Raw genomic sequence first — 21,452 nt, forward strand, 5'->3', positions numbered from 1 at the left:
AAAAAAAAAAAAAAAAAAAAAAAAGAACTTGCCCCCAGCCTGTGATTACAAATAAGCTCCATGGAGTGTGACTAACCCTAACTGAAGAAATCACTACTGTAATGGAGAAATGGCTGGACTAGGAGATTTGAGTTCAGTACTGCTGCTAAAGCTTCGTAAGTAGTTTTGTAATTATGGACGAGTAAGCCAGTTGACAGCTCTGAGCTTTCTCTTGTGTCGGGGAGGGGAATGGATGAATTGATCTGCAGAATTTTCTGAGTTAATCTGTAGAACATGTGCCCAGTGAGCACAGATGTGCCCAGAACTTCTCACGGCTACCTCACATCCTGGCCAAGTGTTACTACACCACCAGCTAAGCCATGACACGTGGTGCCGTGAGAAGAGAAGGTGCACCACAAGCTAACACCATTCAGATTCTTGGTTTTTTCTAAATTTGCTTCAATTTAAATCTGCCAAGGGACTTTTTTTAGACTTTCTGTGAACAGTTATTTTGGGAGCTGATGGAGAAAAGATTAAGACAGGGTGGTATCCTTTGCTTCTGTAGGGAACAAAAGAATGGGTTACATTTTTGCTTGCTTCCTTATGGAGTTAAATACAATGAATGATTCAGCTACTGGAAGAAAAATGTCTTACTTTCAAGCCTTCAGTTAACCTGCTTATCAACTGTCAGTTTTTACTTGACTAAAGAATGCCAGTCTTTATTCATTTATTTATCTATTTATTTTGGTAGCGGGGATTGAACTCAGGTCCTTGTGCTTGCAAGGCAGGCGATGGAACCGCTGAGCTAAATCCCTGGCCCAAGAATGCCAGTCTTTTTTTGTAAGTCCGATGTGCTAATGTGAGAAAGTGCTGTTTACATTCCAAATCGTTTGAATCTAACTTTCAATTAAAGAGCATTAGATGAGGTTTTTTGTCCATTTCAGGTAATTTTGGTTTGCTTCTTCACAGAGTTTTTTGTTGGTTTGGTTTGGGCAGTACTTGGACTTAAACTCAGAAGCACTCAATTATAATCCCTAGCCCTTTTTAACTTTGAATTTTATTTTTTTGGTACCGGGGATCAAACTCGGGACCTTGCGCTTGCAAGGCAAGCAGTGGAACAACTGAGCTAAAATCCCCGGTCCCTAACTTTGAATTTTGAGACAACATCTCACTAAGTTGCTGAGGCTGGCACTGAACTTGTGATCTTCCTACCCCAGCCTCCTTAGTAGCTGGGAGTAAAGGCAAGTATCACCTCACATAGTTTATTCAATAGCTACTTATTGATGATTTACTAATCGCATATTTAGCAAGTATCTCTTGAGTCTATTACATGCCAGGTACTGTACCAGGTGAACATATATAATACACTAGTTGTGACCTCGTGCTCTTGGGGCCAAGCGTGGTAACACAGAGATGAACAAGAGTCTTCAAGGAGCTGATGACCCTTGTTGGGGAGACGAGACACCTAACTATTACTGCACACAGCATCGAATGAAACTCCCACCACTTCTTATGTTTGTCTTCTTTTTCCAAGATTTCTCTGTCGTCATGCTGAAAGAACTCCCCCAGGTACTCATTGGCTTAGGGTGGCTTTTCTTGAAGCAGCTACAAGTTTAAAAGCACCTTTAATGATACTCATACCATTGTCATCAAATTGCCATCCAGTAAGCCTCGCTTCTTGCAAAACAGTTAACTTGGATAACACATGGCCAAGTTTTCTGACTAAGGCCGCGTCTGATAAAGTTGCTTCAGTACTGAAGTCAAAAATACTAATTGCTTAAGATTCTCACATGCACCCATTAAGGCAAGCCATCCATCACCTCTCACACGGCCTCCCGCCAAATCCAACTGCTGGAAGTTTTTCAGAGGATTCTTTTCAAAAAATGCACCTGGCTAAGGAAAGAAGTATGTTAATTGGAAAAAAATTTTTTAAAGAAAAATAGGTTCCCATTTTGAAATGTCTGTTTTCTGGAGCAGTGCTGAGCTCCTCAGGAAGAAATCAGAATTTCGTACAGATAGACTGTGAATAATGGCCCGTTACATTTTACTCTTAGATTTTTTGGGGGCGGGGGGTACCGGGGATCAAACTCGGGTCCTTGCGCTTGAGAGGCAGGAGGCAGAACCGCTGAGCTAAATCCCTGGCCCCTTTTATTTACAAAGTGTATCTTTCCTAAAGTACAAGGGAGTCTGATAAAGAGTAATTGGTAGTAGTGTACCAAGCAAATATAAATGAATTACATTTTCTCCTTTTTCTCAGTCTTCCAGGCAGTGGACAGCACTTTGAAAATTGAGGTGTGAGAAAATGCTATTAAATATTGCTACTTTCCAACTGGGGTCAAACATAGGAGATACTAGGTCCTTTCCTCTCTGGAGATGTAAACCCTACCTCGTGTATCTTTGAGTGAGCATTGTGCCTAAGTGTAAACTGAAGTAAACGAACCTCTTTCGGTATCCAAAGATTTGAGTGTTTTTGTTTGTTTTAATCCTCCCTAGCCTCTTCGGGAAGTTTCTCAGGAACTAATGGCGAACTCCCTCAGTGGGAGGCTGGATATCATGTGTCCTTGGTGTCCTGTTACATAAAGAATGGAGAGTGTTCATTCCCACATCCCCATAGGCTTAGATGGGTATCAGAACTCAGGTGAGTCTTAACAGTAAGAGACAACATCTCTCATGTTGTATACCACTCCGCATATTGGCCATTATGTGCCCTTAGTTCATATAGCTCCTTATGAACGAGGTGCCTTAGGTTTGGCATGTTAGTCCTGCCCTCTCCCCTGCCCTTTTCTGGTTTTTTGTTTTTTGGGGTTTTTATTTTTTTATTTTTTAGTTTTTTGAGACAAGGTCTCACTGTATAGTTGAGACTGACCTGGAACTCACTATGTAACCCAGGCTGATCTCGAACTCACAGTGATCCTCCTACCTCAGCCTCCCAAGTGCTGGGATTACAGGCGTGAGCCACCATGCCCAGCCTGCCCTTTTCTGGATGACCAGCACAGGGCAGACAGTCTGGCACACAGAAGGGAACTCCGATGGCTGTATGTTTGTACTCAGCTGTTGCCACCAATTACAAGAAAATGTATGTGTCTCATTTAAGACCCTTGTTACCCATAGTCAAAAGACAACAGCCCAAGAGTTCAAGTTCAAGGAAGAAGGCTCAGTGCTACGTGACCTGTGTTAAGGTCAAGAAGAAAGACTAAATGCTGCCTGCCAGTAGTAATGAAGGCTTTAGCACAGGAGTGGTGGTTCTTGTCTGTCCAGCGTATGGTAGGCTGAGGTCAACCCAGGAATACGCACAGACTGTGTACCCTTACCCACTTTCAGTGTCAGTGGTGACCAACGATCTGGTTTTAGGGTCAGGTGTCACTGGTTTTGTGTAGTTTTCTCATTGCAAGAAAAATACATACAGCGCTACCTCCACATGTGTTCAGTCGTCCTCTCATCACCTTCCAATGGTGTGGAGTTTAGAAAGCTCTTTGGGTTCTTCTCAGAGACGAGTTGAATGGGCCCTGCCTGACCCTGGCCAAGGTACTGATGACGAAGGCGGGAAATGCCAAGTGAGGAAGGAGGGTGTTCGCAGGGTTGTGTCTCCTTGACGTCATGATGTGCGCTTCTTGCCACCAAGGCCATCTTTGGCCCTCGTTTCTCCGCTGATTTCCTTGAGAAGCACAACAGACTGCTAGTGGCTCCCCAAGTCCCTCTCTCCCTGTTCCGTCCAGTTTCATCTGGGTCTATCCCAGCCTAAATTTTTGCCAAAGAAATGGGCACAGAAGCAATGAGTGCAACTTGTGTGTCACTTCGGGGGGTGCTGCTGCCCTTCCACATTTCCCTCTTCTGCTGGGTTTGAAGGTGCACATGGCAGCAAGCTAGCTATGACTCTGAAGCCCAAAATAAAACTCTCAAGGAGTAAAGAAGTTGGTTTCTGGGCCTGAAAGGCTGTACTGTTATCCAGATGGAAGTAAAGCTGTGTCTTCTGTCAGCCGTGGTGCAGGCGGTGGGCCTTTGCTGTACCTGTGTAACTGGTACACGGCTCTTCACTTTCTCCTGTCCTCTTTCCCACAGGAGCACTCTGTTCTCATAGCATGGCTGTTTCCCTGCTCTCACACTGCATGTTCATGTCCTTTCTGCCTTTGCCTCTTCTCCACGTGCTGGCTGCCATAGGTGCAGGCTGAAGTCTTCTGGGAGGGGCAACTTCCTTTCTCCTCAACTAGCACAACAGAATTCACCACCTAACAAGAATTTAAAGTATGTAAAGCCCATTCAACCCTCAGGAGGTGAGCTATTGGTTTATTTATTTAGGTAGCAGAAGCAATGAGCTAAATCCCCTTCCCCAAGGTGAGCTATTTCTTTTTCCAAGGTGAGCTGTTTATACTGCCGTCCTGCTGAGGTACAAGGACCTTAGTTAGCTTCTTGGATAATTATTACAATGTGTGCAAGCACAGGAACCAAGAACAAGCAATACTTTCCATAATTCAAAGGAAGCCTCTTGTTCATTGAATCTGCAATGCTTTCGTTATCACGCGGAGAAAACCAGATGTGTGAGAAACAACCACGACACAGATGTTGGCTGTGCGTGGACTGGGAGAGTGCAGAGGGCTTCATTCAAATTCCAGACAAAATCTCCAGCACTGAGTGTGTGTGGACTTCTGCAGGTTCTTGTATGCTAAAGAAAACTCTTAACACTGCATTGCCCTATAGTTCACCTGAACTAGCAGCGGAGCTCTTAACTCAGCTTTCATTCATTCCACAAACACTGCAAGCCTGTAATATGTCATGGATAGTGTTTGGTGCTGGGGTCCCTGTCTTCTTGGGCTTACAACATAGTGTGAAGCCAACCAACACTAAAATTAGATGGGCCCCAGGGTGCCGCAGTGGGTGAGGGTGGAGGGAGAACACAGAAACAACAGGCTCTCTAACCCTCATTCCCAGAACATGGGCAACTCAACCTAGTTGCTCCAGGGGGAAAATGAGGTTTCTTAAGAGAAAATGAACTGCCTCCCAAAAAAACGGCCCTACGAAGAGCTATGTCTCTCATCGGATCACCCCATAGTGAAGTTAACCAATCAAAAAGCCACCCTTCCCCTCAGACACAGAGCTTCCAATCAACTGTGCCTTACTCTAAACTGTGAGGAAGATAGTACAGGATCACCAGACATCTGCCGGCAGCACCCAACAAAGAAAGCCCCAAAAACGAGACTCTTGGGCTGGGGCTGATACCCAACTTGGCAAAAAAAATGAGGTGCCTTCATCTGTTGTGAGGGGCTCCTATCTGGCAGGGGCCTCTTACTGTGTCACCCCCAGGGCAGAACAAAAAGAGGGTGAGAGAACACAGCTGAAACTCACCTGAAGCCTCTCTACAGTCAGTGTGGATCATTCGGGAGGTGGCGCCCTCAGGACCTAAAACAACTCCCAGTTGCACCTCGCCTCCCATCACTCCTTTGGATTAAGTTTACAACACATACCTTTTGGGCAACACATTCAGACCATCTGCATGAGGCAATATAGGAAACAAGGAAGGCACACGGTGGCGCATGCCTGTAATCCCAGCCCTTGGGAGGCTGAGGCAGGAGGCCTCGGCTGCAGAGTCCAAGGCCAGCCTGAAATGCATAGCAAGACCCTGTCTCAAAGAAAACAAGAAAAAAAACCTTTGAAAACCCTTTTTCAGAGACCCTAAAAAGTTATGACAACCACTTAACAAAAATAAGGTGCTATTTTTTTTTCCTCCAGTACAGGGGATTGAACCCAGATACTCTGGCTGAGCTACGTTCCCTGCCCTTTTGGCTTATTTTGTTTTTTAATTTTTTGAGATGGTCTCACAAAGTTGCCCAGGCTGGCCTCAAATTTTCGACCCTCCTGTGTCAGTTTCTATAGTAGCTGGGGTTACAGTATATGCACCAGATCCAGCTGCTTTACACTGTTTATCATTGTTACACTCTTATGTTTATTTGGTTCATTTTATGACTTCTTAAATTAGCAACATTAATTTTTCAGCCTTTTTTTTTTTTTTGCACATTTAAGGCTGTGAGCATTTCCTTCAAGCCCTGCTTTTTCTGTGTGCCACAAGTTTTGATATATAATATTTTCTTAGCATTGGGGTTCTAAACATTTTTTGTCAAAGCTTGCCAGTGTCAACTTGTTTTTGTGACAAATCCTGTGATTCCCAACCCCCAGTAACCTGAGCGCAGGTGCAAAAGACAAACCCGAAGAGCACCCAGGCTTGGCATTTCGCCAGGAAAGCACACCCCACCTGCTGTAGTTTGTTTCGTGCCTCACGTCTCAGTCTCCTTGCGTCTCCTTGTGAGGTCTGTCTTTAATTAGAGGCTCCATCTCTCATTACGCCCTGCTTTGATTGTTACCTCAAACACCCACGTCCTTCTCCTCGTCACTACCTAAACCGACGGGCAAGCCTGTGGGCCAGGTGAGTCTCAGCCCCTGGGGTGAGAGTGTCTGCAGGCTGGAGGCGGGCATCTGAAGGAGAGGGTAAGGGAATCCACAGTAGTGGGATTAGCGGACCAAAGTGACGCAATAGAGCCGGTGAGTAGGGACGGGGAACACAGGAGGTCCCCGTCTGAGCGCAGCACGTCTGGATTCAGTGTCGTGGAGGTAGCTGGGTGGAGAGCGCAAGTTTATAATCTCAGCTACCGAGAAACTTGAAGCAGAAGATTCCTAAATTCAAGTCCAGCCTAAGCCACTTAGTGAGACTCTGTCTCATAATATAACAATTTTTAAAAAGAGCCTGAGGAATAGCTCAATGGTAGAGCCCCTTAGAGATGAAGACACCTCATGACCTCATTTGGGTGGGGCGGGGTGTCTTTTGTTTTGTTTTTTTCAGCGCTGGATATCAAACCCAGCTGGGGCGTGTGTGTGTGTGTGTGTGTGTGTGTGTGTGTAGTTGCTGTAGTTCGAACATCTACAAAGTGGAGGGGTGGGCAGGTCTGTCTGTGTACAGTACCGCTGCACCTACCAGCTTCAGCCTGCAGCCCCTGGAGGTTTCCGGAAAGGCAGGAAGCTCTCACAGAAGCTGGCCGGACTGCAGGGGGAGCCCTTGTCTCTCACTGTTCAGCGTTGGCCTCCAACCCCGCCGATGACTGTTTACCTCTGGGAGGTGGAGGACTTGGCCAAGGGAAGCGGGCTCTTGCACTCTTGCCTTTCCTCAGTTCTTTTTATATCTCCAGCCCTTGTTCCTGCTATAGTCTGGCGACCTTTTCACGTTCAAACCTCTTTGTAAAACCAGGGATAGTAATGGTTATCTTTATAGAGATAGAACGGTAATTTGACACATTTTTAAATATTTGAGAATAAATTACTACTGAGTTGTTTTCACTCTTATTTTATTTAATTTATTTATTATTGGTAACAGGGATTGAACTCAGGACCTCAAGTGTTCCACGCAGGCACTGTGCCACTGAGTTACATCTCTAGCATCTTGTATTTTAGAGTATATCATTACAGCTTCATTTTTAGGAATCAGATAACTTCTGTTTATTTTACTCATTCACAAATGGAGTTTTATCATGCACTAGGAAAGTAAAGTCAAATAGTGAATTATTGCCAGTCTCAATTCTCTCCCCCCCGCCTCTCCCTCTCTCCTCTCTTCCTGAGACAAGGCTTCATTATGTAGTCCAAGCCGACCTCAAATTCACTATGATCCTCCTGCCTCAGCTTCCTCAGTGCTGGTGCTGGTGCTGGGATTACAGTCATGGGCCACCATTCCTGGTTCAGTTCTTATTTCATTAAACATCCCATGTCCTTCCCTAGTCTCAGTGGCTAGCTTCAGGAGTGGGTGAAGTAGGCAGCTGTCTACTTAGACTTGAAAGATGCTGAAAGCCCCCTGCCAAAAAGTGCCTCCCCAACATGTATGCTAAATCTAGGCACCCTCAAGGGACTCCCTGGAAAGTCACATTCTTTCCAGCTCACTTAAGGTATGAGGTTACCTGCCAGGGATTCTTATTAGCTAGCTAATCAGTCTGTCACAGAACCACCTGCCTCCAATACCACTGAGAATAGAAGGGCCTGAGGGAATGTCACCCAATGTTATTGCCTTTATGTAGATGTCCCCTCAAAGCCTAACGCAGTCATAGGTGGGACTTTTGGGAGGTGGCTGGATCTAGGGTATGTGAATGTGTTTGTGGGGGGTGTGATACTGAGGTTAAGGGTGTGTAGTCACCAAATTAGTCCACTGATTGGTTCAGCACAGTTCTGGGTGTGGAGAATGGGAAGGCCCAGCCTGGGTGTGGGAGGCACTAACCAAAGGCTGGTAGCCTGGTGGGGCCAAAGGAAAAGGGAGGCCTTGCTGCCTTGCTGCTGCTGCTTCCTGCCCACCCTGCCAGAGGCTGTCTCTCCTCTGCCTCGGAGCCAGCTGACTGTGGACGGAAACCTCACAAACCGTGAGCTAAAATAAACCTTTTCTCCTTCAACTTTGGGTGTCAGGTATTTTTGTCTCAGCAACAAGAAAATGAAGACCCCCGCGGTATATGATGTGATGGGTGAGAAGGACTGGGGGAGAGGGAAGTGGAGTTAGGAATTAAGAGAAAGAAAGATTCTGAAGCACCATGAGGGAAGGAAAAGCCCTTGGACAGCCTGAGGACTAGACGTAAGCATTTCCAAAAGAGAAGGTGGCAAAAGGAGCAGCAGATAGGAGTTAATATTTAATGGGTACAGAAATTCAGATAAGGAAGATGAAAAATTCTGGAGGTTAATTTTGGTGATGGTTGCACAGTAATGTTGAAATATACCACTGAACCATGCACTTGAAATGGTTAAAACCACACATTTTATGCGAACTAAACACATTCTAAACAATCTGTTAGGGAAATTAAGGCAGCTGAGAGCTTTCGCCTCGGGCAGTGATAGCCTCCAAGATGATCAAAAGGAAAATGACCAGTGCTGACCTTCCAAGGCTAGGTCATAGAAAGCACCGTAGCTCTCAACTACTACTTCTTGGATCCCATCCTTTGGGGGAAATTAGCTGCCATGTTGTGAGGACACTCAGCCCGCCTGTGGAGAGGTGTGGTGCTGGGGAACTGAGGCCTCCAGCCAATAGCTAGCATTAACCTGCTGACCACATCAGGAGCCTCCTTAGAAGCAGGTCCTCTAGCAGCCCCTGCCATCTTCCAACCTGCCATTTCGTGAGGGAGCTGAAGAAGAATCACCTGGCTAACCTACTCCCAAATGCCTGACCCACAGAAATTGTGAAATAATGATTATTGGTTTAAGCCATTATGTTTTGGGATGATTTGTTTCAGGTAAGTTGCTAACAAGGAAAGACAGTGCTGAAACCTTTCATCAGCTCTTTGTGGTTCATCGTTTTCTGTATTACATCACCACTGCTTAAAGATACTCTGTGACTCCAATTAGACACACCTGCTTTTGCCTTTGCTGATTTTGAACGCCCAGTAACTTGACTTAGAAAATATTTCCTGTCGTTGGAGGAACATTGCTGAATTTCAGAGAGTTATGGCCCAGATGAACAATAGTATAGTATACTTTTCAGGTACCGTGGCTGATTTTCCTTTAAGTCTGTAGGCTAAAGGTGTAAAAACCTGAAAGAAGGCCACTGGATTTTTTTTTTTTTTTTTTTTTTTTGTACTGGAGATCGAACTCGGAACCTTGTGCTTGTGAGGCAGATGGCAGAACCACTGAGCTAACTCCCCCCCCCTTGAAGGTCACTGTTTAAATATTCTTACTCGTTAATATGTGTTAATGCTCTTTAAATGTATTTTTCTTTAAAGAGGAGATAAGGTAAAGGAACAAAACAAATAAAGCCAACAGAAGACCAGTTTTAGGGCCAGCTTCTTTTGTCTTGGCTTGGTGTGTACCTACCTAAAATTCTAATCTCTGCCTCTGTGAGTCTCCAGTTTCTCAAGCCAAGCTGGACGAGCTGTGGGACCCCTTCAGTTGCACCAACAGGCTGGTCAGGCTGAAGCACACACTGCGGTACCAGGGTAGCACCAGCAGTGAGCTGTTCCAGGATGCTGAGCCTGCCAATTTGGAGAAACAGAGCGCACTTCAGGAAACAGGTCATCCCCAAACTGCTGAAGGATGAAGGGATGGGGAAAGAAATGGTCTTTATGTTTGACGGCTCCACAGCCTGTTCATTTTGTGCTGAGAATCTGTTTTGCTGTTTTATGGGCCATCCTGCAACACACATGAGCACTGTGCAGAAGAGTGTGAGGAAACTACTGCAAAAGGTAAGTTAGGTACCTTGTAGGCAGTGAGACAGGGCCGCCCTCCAGGAGCCAACACAGCAAGGACCTGGAGGACAATCAAGACATTCACTGAAGGCCTGAACTGTAAAAGGAGAGAAACTACTACACCCTGTGCTTTCCCTAGGGATAAATAGCAATGATTGATATTCTAGACAGGTATTGATCACCTGGGTGAGGGGCCAAGGTCTTAACCCAGCCTTTCCAGGAAGTATCCCTGACCCCCACCCAACCTTACTGAAAATCCTTGTCCGCTTGCCACGTGACTTGCTCCCCATTTGACCCCATTTAATCAACCTTACCTGGGTGACTGTACTTGTAATCTTACTGGTTGGTCATGGTTTTGCCCCACCTCATGCGCACCGTGTAATTGTTCATTGGGTCTTATAGTTCTGTCCCACTTTGTACCCTCCTCACCACAGGGCTTTGCTATATAAAACACCTTTGAAAAGTAAGGTAGGTGGGGCAACGCACTTTCTGGTCCTCTTTCTGTCTCTCTTAGACAGAAACTTATCTTCCTTCTCTAAATTTTTCCTACTCTTAACCTCTGTTGTTCCTAGAATTCATTCTTCGATTTTAGAGAACACAAACTCGGTTTCGGATACCTAGCAGGTTTGGGAGTTACATCTCTTCCCCCATATCAAAACTATAGTCTATGTAATAATAACCCAATTTTCAGCAAACAGCAAATCATGGGCAGGCTCGCTTAATCCTGACCTGATTCCCCTTGTATTATTCTAAAGCAAATTCAAAACATAGGCATCAGTTCACATATCACTGTCATACAGTGAAAGTCTTATCACCGATTCCCTAAGTAAATTCATCTAACAGTCGCAAGCTTCCTTGAAGGAGGTATTCAATGCACATATGAGAACTGGTGACTCAGAAGACCTGAGTCTTGAGGATAAGAGCTGTTTAAGAAAGCTCTAACAGCTTTCTCTTTTCCAGCTGCATCTGGTAAGGCACTCATGGCTATGAGACACCCTGGCTCAGGCTGTTTTTTCTAACTACCCACTATATATATTAAAGTATGTGAGTTGTCATTCTTACTCAGTTCATACAGAGCATCATTTCCATCCTTTTCAAAGTAATTTTCTGATAAATCAAGAATGCTCTGGGAGCCGGGGATTTAGCTCAGTGGTTCCACCCCCTGCCTCGAAAGCACAAGGACCGGAGTTCGATCCCGGGTACCAAAAAAGAATCCTCAGTTTGACCAAATTGTGAAGATTCTGAGCTGGGGAAAAAAATGTTAAAAAAAAAAAGATTTTCAGGCAACTATATGCATTTTTAAGTACCCTTACAAGAATTCCAAATCTCTTCTTTGCTGATGGTAACACAAACTCATTTGACTTGGCCAACATCATCATTACCAAAGATACACTACTCGGGGAGGTATAACCCACTGCCGTCATGTCCGTGACCAAGTGGCCTGTCCTGAGTTCTGATTAGGTCGCATGTAGTGCAAAGCAGCATGAGAGAGTTGTGTGATCACCACGGGAAAGTCACTCCTCTCTGACTCTCTGGGTCTTTGTCTACAGAACGGAGTGGTTGGATTAGGTGAACTCCGAATTAAAAAATGTGCTTAATCATGCACAAGAAACAGTGGAACAAAAACAGATGAGATGAGTTGTTTTTGTGCGCTTCAGCTTAGATTATTTTGTTGATGCCATAGTTGTGAAGTTAATAATAAAAACATTAAAAAAGGGGGGGATTGAAAAAATAGCAAAATGTCAGGTGCAAATCCAGCCATTTCAATAAGTACCTTCGATGTAAATGGACTGAACACTCCAGCTGAAAACAGCTAATTGGAAGGATTTCTTTTTTCCCCCTCCCTTGAGGATTGAATTTAGGCTCTTGTACATATTAGGCAGGAACTTTACTGCTGAGCTTCACCCCAGCCCCTGTTTTTTGTTGTTTGTTTTTGAAGCAAGACCAACTCTGCTTCCTTCCTTCCTTCCTTGCTTGCTTTTGGTCTTACTGGGAATTGAATCCAGAGGCTGCACCCTGAGCTACATCCCAGCCCTTTCAAAATTTTGAGATAGGGTCTTGCTAAATGCCTAAATTGCCCAGACTGGGCTCTAACTTGCCATCCTCCTGCCTCAGCCTTCAAGGAAGCTGGGAATACAGGGGTGCATCCCCACACTCAACAAGAAATGTATTTCGAAGACAAAGACAAATATGTTGAGGTAAAAAAATACAGAAAACTATTCTATTCTTCATGCAATCATCCAGCGGCATCACTCTAGCTAAGAAATGCTTACTTATTCACTTCATGTATTTCTCATACTGCTGAATGAAGCTGAAGTTTTTCCTATCAAGATTACTTGAGCCGGGCATGGTGCCGCATGCCTGCAATCCCAGCACTCGGGAGGCTGAGACAGGAGGATCGCTATAAATTCGAGACCAGCCTGGGCTACATAGTGGGTTCCAGGTCAGTCTCAGCTACATGGTGAGACCCTGTCTCAAAAAACAAACAAAAAAAGATTATTTGATAGAGGGGCTTGGGATTTAGCTCAGTGGTTTTGCCACCTGCTTTGTAAGTACAAGGTCCTGAGTTCAATTCCCAGTACCAAAGGGGAAAAAAAAATCAGACAAGGTTCTCATGAAAATATACATTTGTTCTTTTCATTTGTAAGCTGTGCTTTACCATTCCTGTGTTCCCAGTATTAGTCTAACCCTTTCAAATCATGGGTTCTCTACCTGTAAATTTATATTAATCATTTCCTTGGAAATCTTTATGGGCTTCTAGCAGATTGAGAGTCTCACAGCGTTTTTCCAAAGTCTAAATTTTAAAACAATCTGAGTAGAATAGTTTATCCAAAAATATGGAGAGAGGCCTCCGTATTTGGTACTCATACCCTTTGGGGATTATGTTTATACATATTAACTCCATCTTTTTGTTTTTGTTTTGTTTTTTGAGACAGGGTCTCACTATGTAGTTGAGACTGACTTGGAACTCACTATGTAACCCAGGCTGATCTCGAACTCACAGTGACCCTCCTGCCCATATTAACTCCATCTTTTTGTTTTTGTTTTGTTTTTTGAGACAGGGTCTCACTATGTAGTTGAGACTGACTTGGAACTCACTATGTAGCCCAGGCTGGTCTCAAACTCACAACAATGCTCCTGCCTCGGCCTCCTGAGTGCTAGGATTATAGGCTTGCGCCACCACGCCTGCCTTTATTAACTCCATTTTAACAAGGCACTGGATAAGAATCTGCCTGAGCAGATTTAAAGAAATCTGTGCTTTACAGTCTCTGCTTCACAATCATTTATCCAGTCATCCAAATATTATTAGGCAATAATTATGTGACAGGAAGGGTGGCAAATTTTAAGCATGTTTTTTTTCTGAACAATATTTATTTTCTTCATCTTTATCTTTTAAAAATGTCAACTATTTTACATTTCTCTCCTATCATCCACTAATAATTAATTTTAATTCTAATCATGGAGAAAACCCATTAAAAACAGGCTAGATATTACCTAAACATCTTTATTGTCTTTTCTAGTTAAATTTGGATTAAAATTAAATTTCCCGGGCCAGGGATTTAGCTCAATGGTGCCACTGCCTGCGTCACAAGCACAAGGTCCTGAGTTCGATTCCCAGTACCAATAAATAAACGTTCCTCTGAGAAATTTAGTGTGCATTAGTATGAAAGTATCACACGTTCTCATTCAGTTAACGGAGGAAATGGTTACCTACAGGCAGCAGGAGACTGTATTTCTTGGAGGTCACAGGGTTCGCCTGACAGACTTTACTGTGTAATGCATTCCCTCTCCAATATCTGACTAATGCGTCAAAAGAAATCAGCAGTTTCTTTTTTTTGTTTGTGTTTTTTTTTGGTACTGGGGATCGAACTCAGGACCTTGTGCTTGTGAGGAAGGCGCTGGAACCACTGAGCTAAATCCTCGGCACAGTTTCTCTGAGCTGCAAAAAGATTGAAAGGAGATATGTAAGAGAGCAGAGGAGAACTGAGCCCTGATTGGCCTCCTCTGAGAGCACACAGGAGGAAGGCTGCACTTGGGGATTGCGTAGCGCAGGTTCTAGGGAAAGCTTAGGACAGCTGAGGTTAAGTTGTTTACCTGAGCGTGTGCTAATGCATGCTGGAAAGCAGACCGATCTTGTGTTACTTTTTTGTTTTGTTTTGTTTTTTGGTACCGGGGATCGAACTCGGGACTTTGTGCTTGCGAGGCAGGTGCCAGAACCGCTGAGCTAAATCCCCAGCCCCCTTGGGTTACTTTTGATGGCTTGCACCCGTGTTTGGGTGAATAAAGGCAAGATAAGCCAGATGGTAGGGGCTTTTCTAACCACTGAGAGGCAGAGAACAGGCTGCCCCGTTAAACGGACTCTGTGCCTCTATCCTCCATCCTTCTTCACCCTCGTATCTGAGAGAACAAGGCGTGGATGTAGGACCCGGAACAAGGACAACCGGATGGGTCAGCTACAGTTGGCACCCGCCTGGGGCTCAGGACCCGGGCTGGGCGACAGAGACACTTTAGGGTGCCGAGTGAATTTAATTGACGAATGGGCTGAAAAGAAACCAAAGAAGAACTGCTCCTAGACCTCAAGTTTCAAAGGGTTTTTCTTGAAACTCTCACTTTCCAATCTTCCAGACCATTCAAAAGCCACTTACGTGCTGTCATTCTCACAGGAGCACAACAAAAACTATAGTAGATATTTCGCCTTGTCAATGGATACCAGTGTGTACTCGTCCTGTAACTTTTTTCATAGTTCTTCTAGAAACCCTCTCCTCTTAGTCCCCTCAAAAGTTCAGGGAGAAGTCTGAGGCCAGAGGGGCAGTAGGGAGACCACAGTCTCTCGGAGTGCAACCGTCTGCGGCCCCAAGGAGTCCAGCTTGGGACTGCATGTCGGGGGCAGCCGTGCAGACTTACAATCAAGACTACGCTAATGTGGCACGTTTGACCAGGTGAAAGATTTATCTACGTCAACCAGAAACATCCTTAAATGTTCTAATTCTTGGGTATTAAAGTTAATGTAGGGCCGGGGATTTAGCTCATTGGTGTCACTGCCTGCCTGGCAAACACAAGGGCCCAAGTTCTGATCCCCAGTACCAAAAAACAAAAACAAAAAAACCAATAAAGTTAATGTAGAATCTAGGGTTAATTAGGTATAGCTCTGTCATTAAAATATTTCTAATCTTTTTTCTGTTTGTTTGTTTGTTTGTTTGCTTTTGAGACAGGGTCTCATCACTATATAGTTGAGACTGACCTGGAAGTCGCTGTGTAGCCCAGGCTGGTCTCGAACTCACAGTGACCCTCCTGCCTCAGCCTCCTGAGTGCTGGGATTACAGGCGTGTGCCACCATGCCCGGCTTAAAATATTTCTCATCTTGATGGTACTCATGGAAAGATATACATAGGCGTTTGCTCTGTTTTGCGGTGCTAGGGATCAAACACATGGTCACATACATGCTGAGCAAATGCTTTTCCACTACTGTATTCCTGCAGCCTCTATAGTTTTAATGATACCAACCTTGCAGAGCTTTGAAAAAGTTACAAATGATGCGTGGAACGTTTACAGCATGGTACCTGGCGCACGGTAAACCTTCAATATATATTCATTGCTGTCATAAGGTACATACAGCTTAGAGGTGTGGGCATGAGCTCTGTGGTCATTGTGAATTCTAGATTCACCGCTGAATAATTTTGTAAACTCGAGCAAGTTATTCAGCCTTTAAGCTGTGGCCTCAGGGATCATGACACCCACACACTTGGATGGTTGTGAGGATTCAGTGAGTGAAAGTATGTGAGTGTACCAAGGGAGGTGTATAGCGCATCGCCCATTAATTCTGTAATACGTAGCAAATTATTGTTAATACAATCCGACTGGTTTACTTTTAAGATTTTATTTCTGAAAGGCAGAACCAGACTGCCCTAGAGAGCTACTTTTGACATTTTTCTACCAGTTGGTGAGATCTTGGGCAAGTTAACCATCCTGGGAGTCTAGTCTCAATGTGAAGCCATTTAGCAGCACTCTTAAGTAAAATAAATTGGAAATGTGTAAATATCACATTGTTTCTCTGGTATGAGGGAGCAGAAGTGGAAATAACTAAAATGTATAACAGATATTGGGAAATGGGAAGAAAATGTTCCGATGAGAAGGGAAACAAGGGAGGTGGAAGAAGGGAAGGAAAGAAGAGAAGGAAAAAGACAACAGAAGAACAAAATGGAAACAAAGCTTTTGTAAATAAGAAGGGGAAGAAGATTTGAAGGGCGGTTGGGGAAAAAAGCAAGATCTATCCTGTACAGGTACAAATTCCCTATGATGAATGCTATCATTACGTAAACCTAAAATGTACCAATAAAAGATAAGACATTCTAGGTCACAGTAGATGCTCTACAAATGAATAAATGAAGTAGATATTTTCAGGCTCCTTCAGCTCTGATACTCTGTTTAATTCATAGTTTATTGAATACTGAACTAATGTGATTATTTTCTTAGGGACTATACAGGGAAAAGAGGTCAACAATGCTTTCATTAACGAATACAGTTGCTTTTTGGCAGGAAGCAGAATAAAAAAGAAACAAAGGAAGAAAGAAGCATTTTACTGAGGTCTCAAGCGGAGGGGAGAGAGCGAGGGGAGAGAAGCAGAGACACACTGAGGCACATTCTCAGGAATTCTCTCTGTCCTGGCGGATCTGGATCTCTGTAATTAGCCACGTGTACTCCTATGTTCCTGAGAGTTTCCTTTTTCTTTTTTGGTACTGGGGATCTAACTCAGGACCTTGTGCTTGCGAGGCAAGCACCAGAACCACTGAGCTAAATCACTGGAACTGCCTGAGATTTTTCTTGCTGTCACTTTCTTTTCTGCATCTTATTTCATTCGTGAAGTTTTATGTAGCTTTGAAATCACAGTATAAAATATTTAGATTGTTTCAATGTTTAAAATACAATCATGTCAGTCAGCCATAGAAAGAGAAGTTAAAAATGTGTCGTATTTCTTTTCTCCTCGAAAAAGGATATCACCTAGTGGTGTACAATTTGAATAAAATGATACTAAAGGATTTTAAAGGGAGTTGGACCATGTGACTAATGTGACTATGTGACTAATATAGTCACACAAGTGTGGAAAGACAAGCTTGCCTGTTTGGATGCAGCCAGGGCTATAGGTTTTGTGGCCATTAATCTTGGGTGGCTTGAGAGATGCCTAGGAGATTAGTAAAGCACACTTGTGGGTACGTCGGGGTGGGTCCTGGGGGGGTGGGGACCATAACTGGTCCCTGGCCACTTCCTCTCTGGCTCCTGCTCTGCTCTCTGCTCCCTGGCTGCCATGAGGTGGGCAGCTGTCCTCCGCTGTACCTTTCTGCTATGATGTTTCTGCCTTGGAGCCAGCTGACCATGGGCTGAAACTCCGGGAACCCTGAGTCCAAATAAACCTCTCCTTTAGGTTGCATATGTCAAGAATTTAGTCTCAGCAGCAGAAAGGCAAGCTAACCATTGTTATCATACTTACATTAATAAAAACATGATAGAAAACAAAAATCTGACCTAATTCTATAGCATCTTCTTCATTCATCTTCATGTTATCCAGTATCAGCTTCATAAGTTACCCAAGCCACCAGTCAGACCACCTGCCAAAAGGAAAAAGATTAGTGTGTGAAGAACTGACACAGCTGCTACTTAGTACCTATTGTCATTTCTATTTTTTTTAAGAGTAGGTAAAATTTATTGAGGGAAAGAAAGCTTCTAAGAGAGACAGAAGGGGGACCAGAAAGTGGGCTGCCCCTTATTGTCATTGCTATTACCAATCAAAAGATTTCAGTTATCACCATGAACAAGAAATGCACATGAAATTGACACAAAATATATTTTTAATTTAAAATTAATTTTATTTTTTTGAGACAGGGTCTTGCTAGGTCGTTCAGGCTGGGCTTGAATTCACTGTGTAGCCCAGATTGGCCTCAAACTCATGGGTATCCTCTTGCCTCAGCCTCCTGATGGCTGAGATTACAGTCATTCACTCCCATATCTGGCAAGAAAAATGTATTTTTAAGTTAAGAATATTTGCAGTACTTAGTTATGAGCAAATTCTACAAATAGAATGGAATTAGACTAGACACCCAGAACAGAAAGAATCAGAGAAATCTACACGTTTTGAAATAAAGTGAATGCCTCTAAACAACCATGAGTGAAAGAGGAATTCTCTTGGGAATTATACTATATCTTGAAAGATGCAGAAACAAAGATAAAATGGATAATAAGGTAACAAAGTACATAGGGGGAGATTTATAGCATTAAGTACCTATAATTAGAATTGAAGACAGGTCTCAAGTCCATAACCTGAGCTTCATACAGAAGAGATCACAGAAAGGAGAGTAGAATAAATCCAGTGCAAGGAAAAGGAAGGAAATATTAATAAAGTATAAAAATCTGGGGCTGGGGATTTAACTCAGCCTTTCTTTTAAGTGCAAAGTCCTGAGTTTGATCCCCAGTACCCCCCCAAAATCAATAAAATTACAAACAAATAAATAATAGACTGCAATAAAACAAAAACTTAAATCTTTGGAAAGATCAATAAAATTGATAAATTTCTAGCAAGAATGAAAAAAGAAGAGGATACACAAATTACCAATATCAAAAATGAAAAGATAGGTTATCACAACAGACACCCACAGATATTCAAAGAACAACTAGAAAATAATATGAAAAGTTGGGCGTGGTGGCGCACCCCTGTAATCCCAGCACTCAGGAGGCTGAGGCAGGAGGACTGCTGTGAGTTCGAGTCCTGCCTGGGCTATGTAGTGAGTTCCAGGTTAGTCTCAACTACATAGTGAGACCCTGTTTCAAAATTAAAAAAAAGAAAAGAAAATATATAAATAAGTTAGACATTTTGTGTGAAATGTCCCAATTTCTCAAAAACTACAAACTACCAAAAACAATAGCCAAAGCAATCCTGAGGAAAAAGAGCAATGCTGCAGGCATGGCAATATCTGATTTCAAAATTACTACAGACACCAGGCATGGTGGAAAAATCCTGTAATCCCAGAATTTGAGAGGCTGAAGCAGAACGATTACTGTGAGTTTGAGGTCAGCCTGGGTACACAATGATTTCAAGATCAGCCTGAACCACATAGTGAGACCCAGTCTCAAAAAAATAAAAAATTACTATGAAGCCATTGTAAGAAAAATGGCATGGTATCATCATAAAAGTAGACACATAGACTAACAGAAGAGTACAAAGGGCACATGCATCTACAGCCATCTGATTCCCAAGAACGGAGCCAAAAACACACTGGAGGAAAGACAGTCTCTTCTACAAATGCTTCTGGGAAAACTGTACATCCACCTGTGGAAGACTGAAACTGGATCGCCATCTCTCACCCTCTACAAAAATCAACTCAAAATGGACCCAAGAGCTTATTGTAACACCTGAAACTGTAACTACTACAGAAAAACATGAGAATCACATGAAGATATTGGTATAGACAGTGATTTCCTGACTGGGACTCCAATTACTCAGGAAATAATGGAAGAGTTGACAAATAGGATTATATCAATTTTTTTGTTTGTTTTTTGGTAACGGGGATTGAACTCAGGACCTTGTGCTTGAGAGGCAGGCAGCGGAAACAGTGAGCTAAATCCCCAGCCCAGTATCATACCAAATTTAAAAGCTACTACATGGCAAAGGAAGCAGTCAAGAGTGAAGAGACAGTGTACAAAATGAGAGAAAAACTGGGAGAAAATCTTTGTGAGTTAGCCTTCTGACAGAAGATTAGTATCTACACTATATAAAGAACTTGAAAAACATAAATGAGAGAAAACCAGAGCACATGACTTAGTCGGTGATTGTAAGACCCTCTTGTCCATATTGATAGGCAACGAGAAAACCAGTAAGTGTAGAGAACATTTGAATAGTGCTGTCAAACAAGGTGACTTGATTGGCGTTTGCTCCAACTCACCCTTTTCAAGTGTGCATAGAACATTTTCCATGATAGATCATTTTTTGGACAATAAAGCAAGTCTTAACATTTTATAAATGACATCATATGGATAATAATGCTGCTTGAATGACTCAACAATTATGTCCAAAATATGATTACAGGTCATTTTTTTATTGCCTCAGTAGGAGTCCCTAACTCTAATGCCACAGATCTTTGTTTTTGGACTGGCTCATTAACTAAATATGTTCAAGTGGTTATTCTTTTATTCTTTTTCTTTTTTGGTACTGGGGATCAAACTCAGGACCTTGCGCTTGCGAGGCAGGTGGCAGAATGCCTGAGCTAAATCCCTGGCCTGAATATCCTCAAGTAGAACACAGTTATTTTCCCCCTTAAAATAGTATCACTTAACAGTGACAATAGCCTTACACTCAAGTCTTTTAAAGGAGTCTTTCATATTATAGGAAATTTTTCTTCATTCAGTCAGTCACTAGATGGGGTCTTACATACTATGTTGCCCAGGCTGGCCTTGAACTCCTGCACTTAAGCAATTCCCTGCCCTAGCCTCCTGAGCAACTGGGACTACAGGGGCATACTACCACACCCAGACTCAATTTTGAAAAGGAGTAAAGAAAACATTCAGATTCTTTGTCTAGAACCAAAACTTGTTCAACAAGAATCCAAAGAATATTGCTTTTTGTATTCTTTAGTGAATAATTAGATTATATACTCTGGTCTGAGTTTTCATTTATAATGAGCATCACAGTTCAAATTTCTCTTGGAAAAAAATTGACATTAAGTAGAAATTGTGGATTTTTTTCCTTTGTCTCTCTCTTTTTTTTTTTCTTCAGTGCTGGGGATCAAACCCAAGACCTCATGAACAGTAGGCAAGGATTCTACTACAGAGATATTATATCCCCAGCCCCAAACTGTGAATTTTTAAAGTTTATCATTTGCTATTGATAAATAAAACACACAAAATTTGAAGAAAAAGGAAGAACCCATTCAAGGACAATTCTAGCTTTCCTCCTGTGCCTTTTAGTCTTGCTTGTCAACTTGACTGGATTAAGAGGCTCTTGGAGAGATGACTGGGTGAGAAGGCATTAACTGCCCTCAGAGGATGAACCCATGGGTGAGTTTCTAACTGAATGGGATATAAGGAGATGGGGACTTCTTGGAGGAAGTGTGTCATGGGAATGTGACCTTGGAGACAATATCTAGTCCCTGCCCCTTCCATTTCTGGCTTCTTCCCCTGCTCCTCGTTGGAAGACATCCTAGTTTTCCTCCACCATTCCCTCCCATCATGATGTTTCTACCTTGGAACCAGTGGACCATGAACTGAAACCCCCAAAACCATGAGCCACAGTAAGTC

At 43.1% G+C, this 21,452-nt stretch overlaps 1 protein-coding gene across 1 annotated transcript; it reads right to left on the reverse strand.

The window, feature by feature from the left end:
• Positions 1-1,552: 1,552 nt before the first annotated feature.
• On the reverse strand, positions 1,553-19,516 carry Nlrc4 (NLR family CARD domain containing 4). The gene is given in 10 exon segments (XM_010645414.3): positions 1,553-1,746; positions 1,749-1,868; positions 9,799-9,965; positions 11,234-11,295; positions 11,373-11,415; positions 13,881-13,934; positions 13,936-13,982; positions 17,656-17,744; positions 17,747-17,773; positions 19,483-19,516. Coding segments are annotated over 10 exon segments (837 nt in total).
• Between the last annotated feature and the right edge of the window lie 1,936 nt (positions 19,517-21,452).

Source organism: Fukomys damarensis, unplaced genomic scaffold, assembly GCF_012274545.1.
Source record: "Fukomys damarensis isolate Sample0158 unplaced genomic scaffold, DMR_v1.0_HiC HiC_scaffold_2, whole genome shotgun sequence".
In the NCBI taxonomy this organism is placed as follows: domain Eukaryota; kingdom Metazoa; phylum Chordata; class Mammalia; order Rodentia; family Bathyergidae; genus Fukomys; species Fukomys damarensis.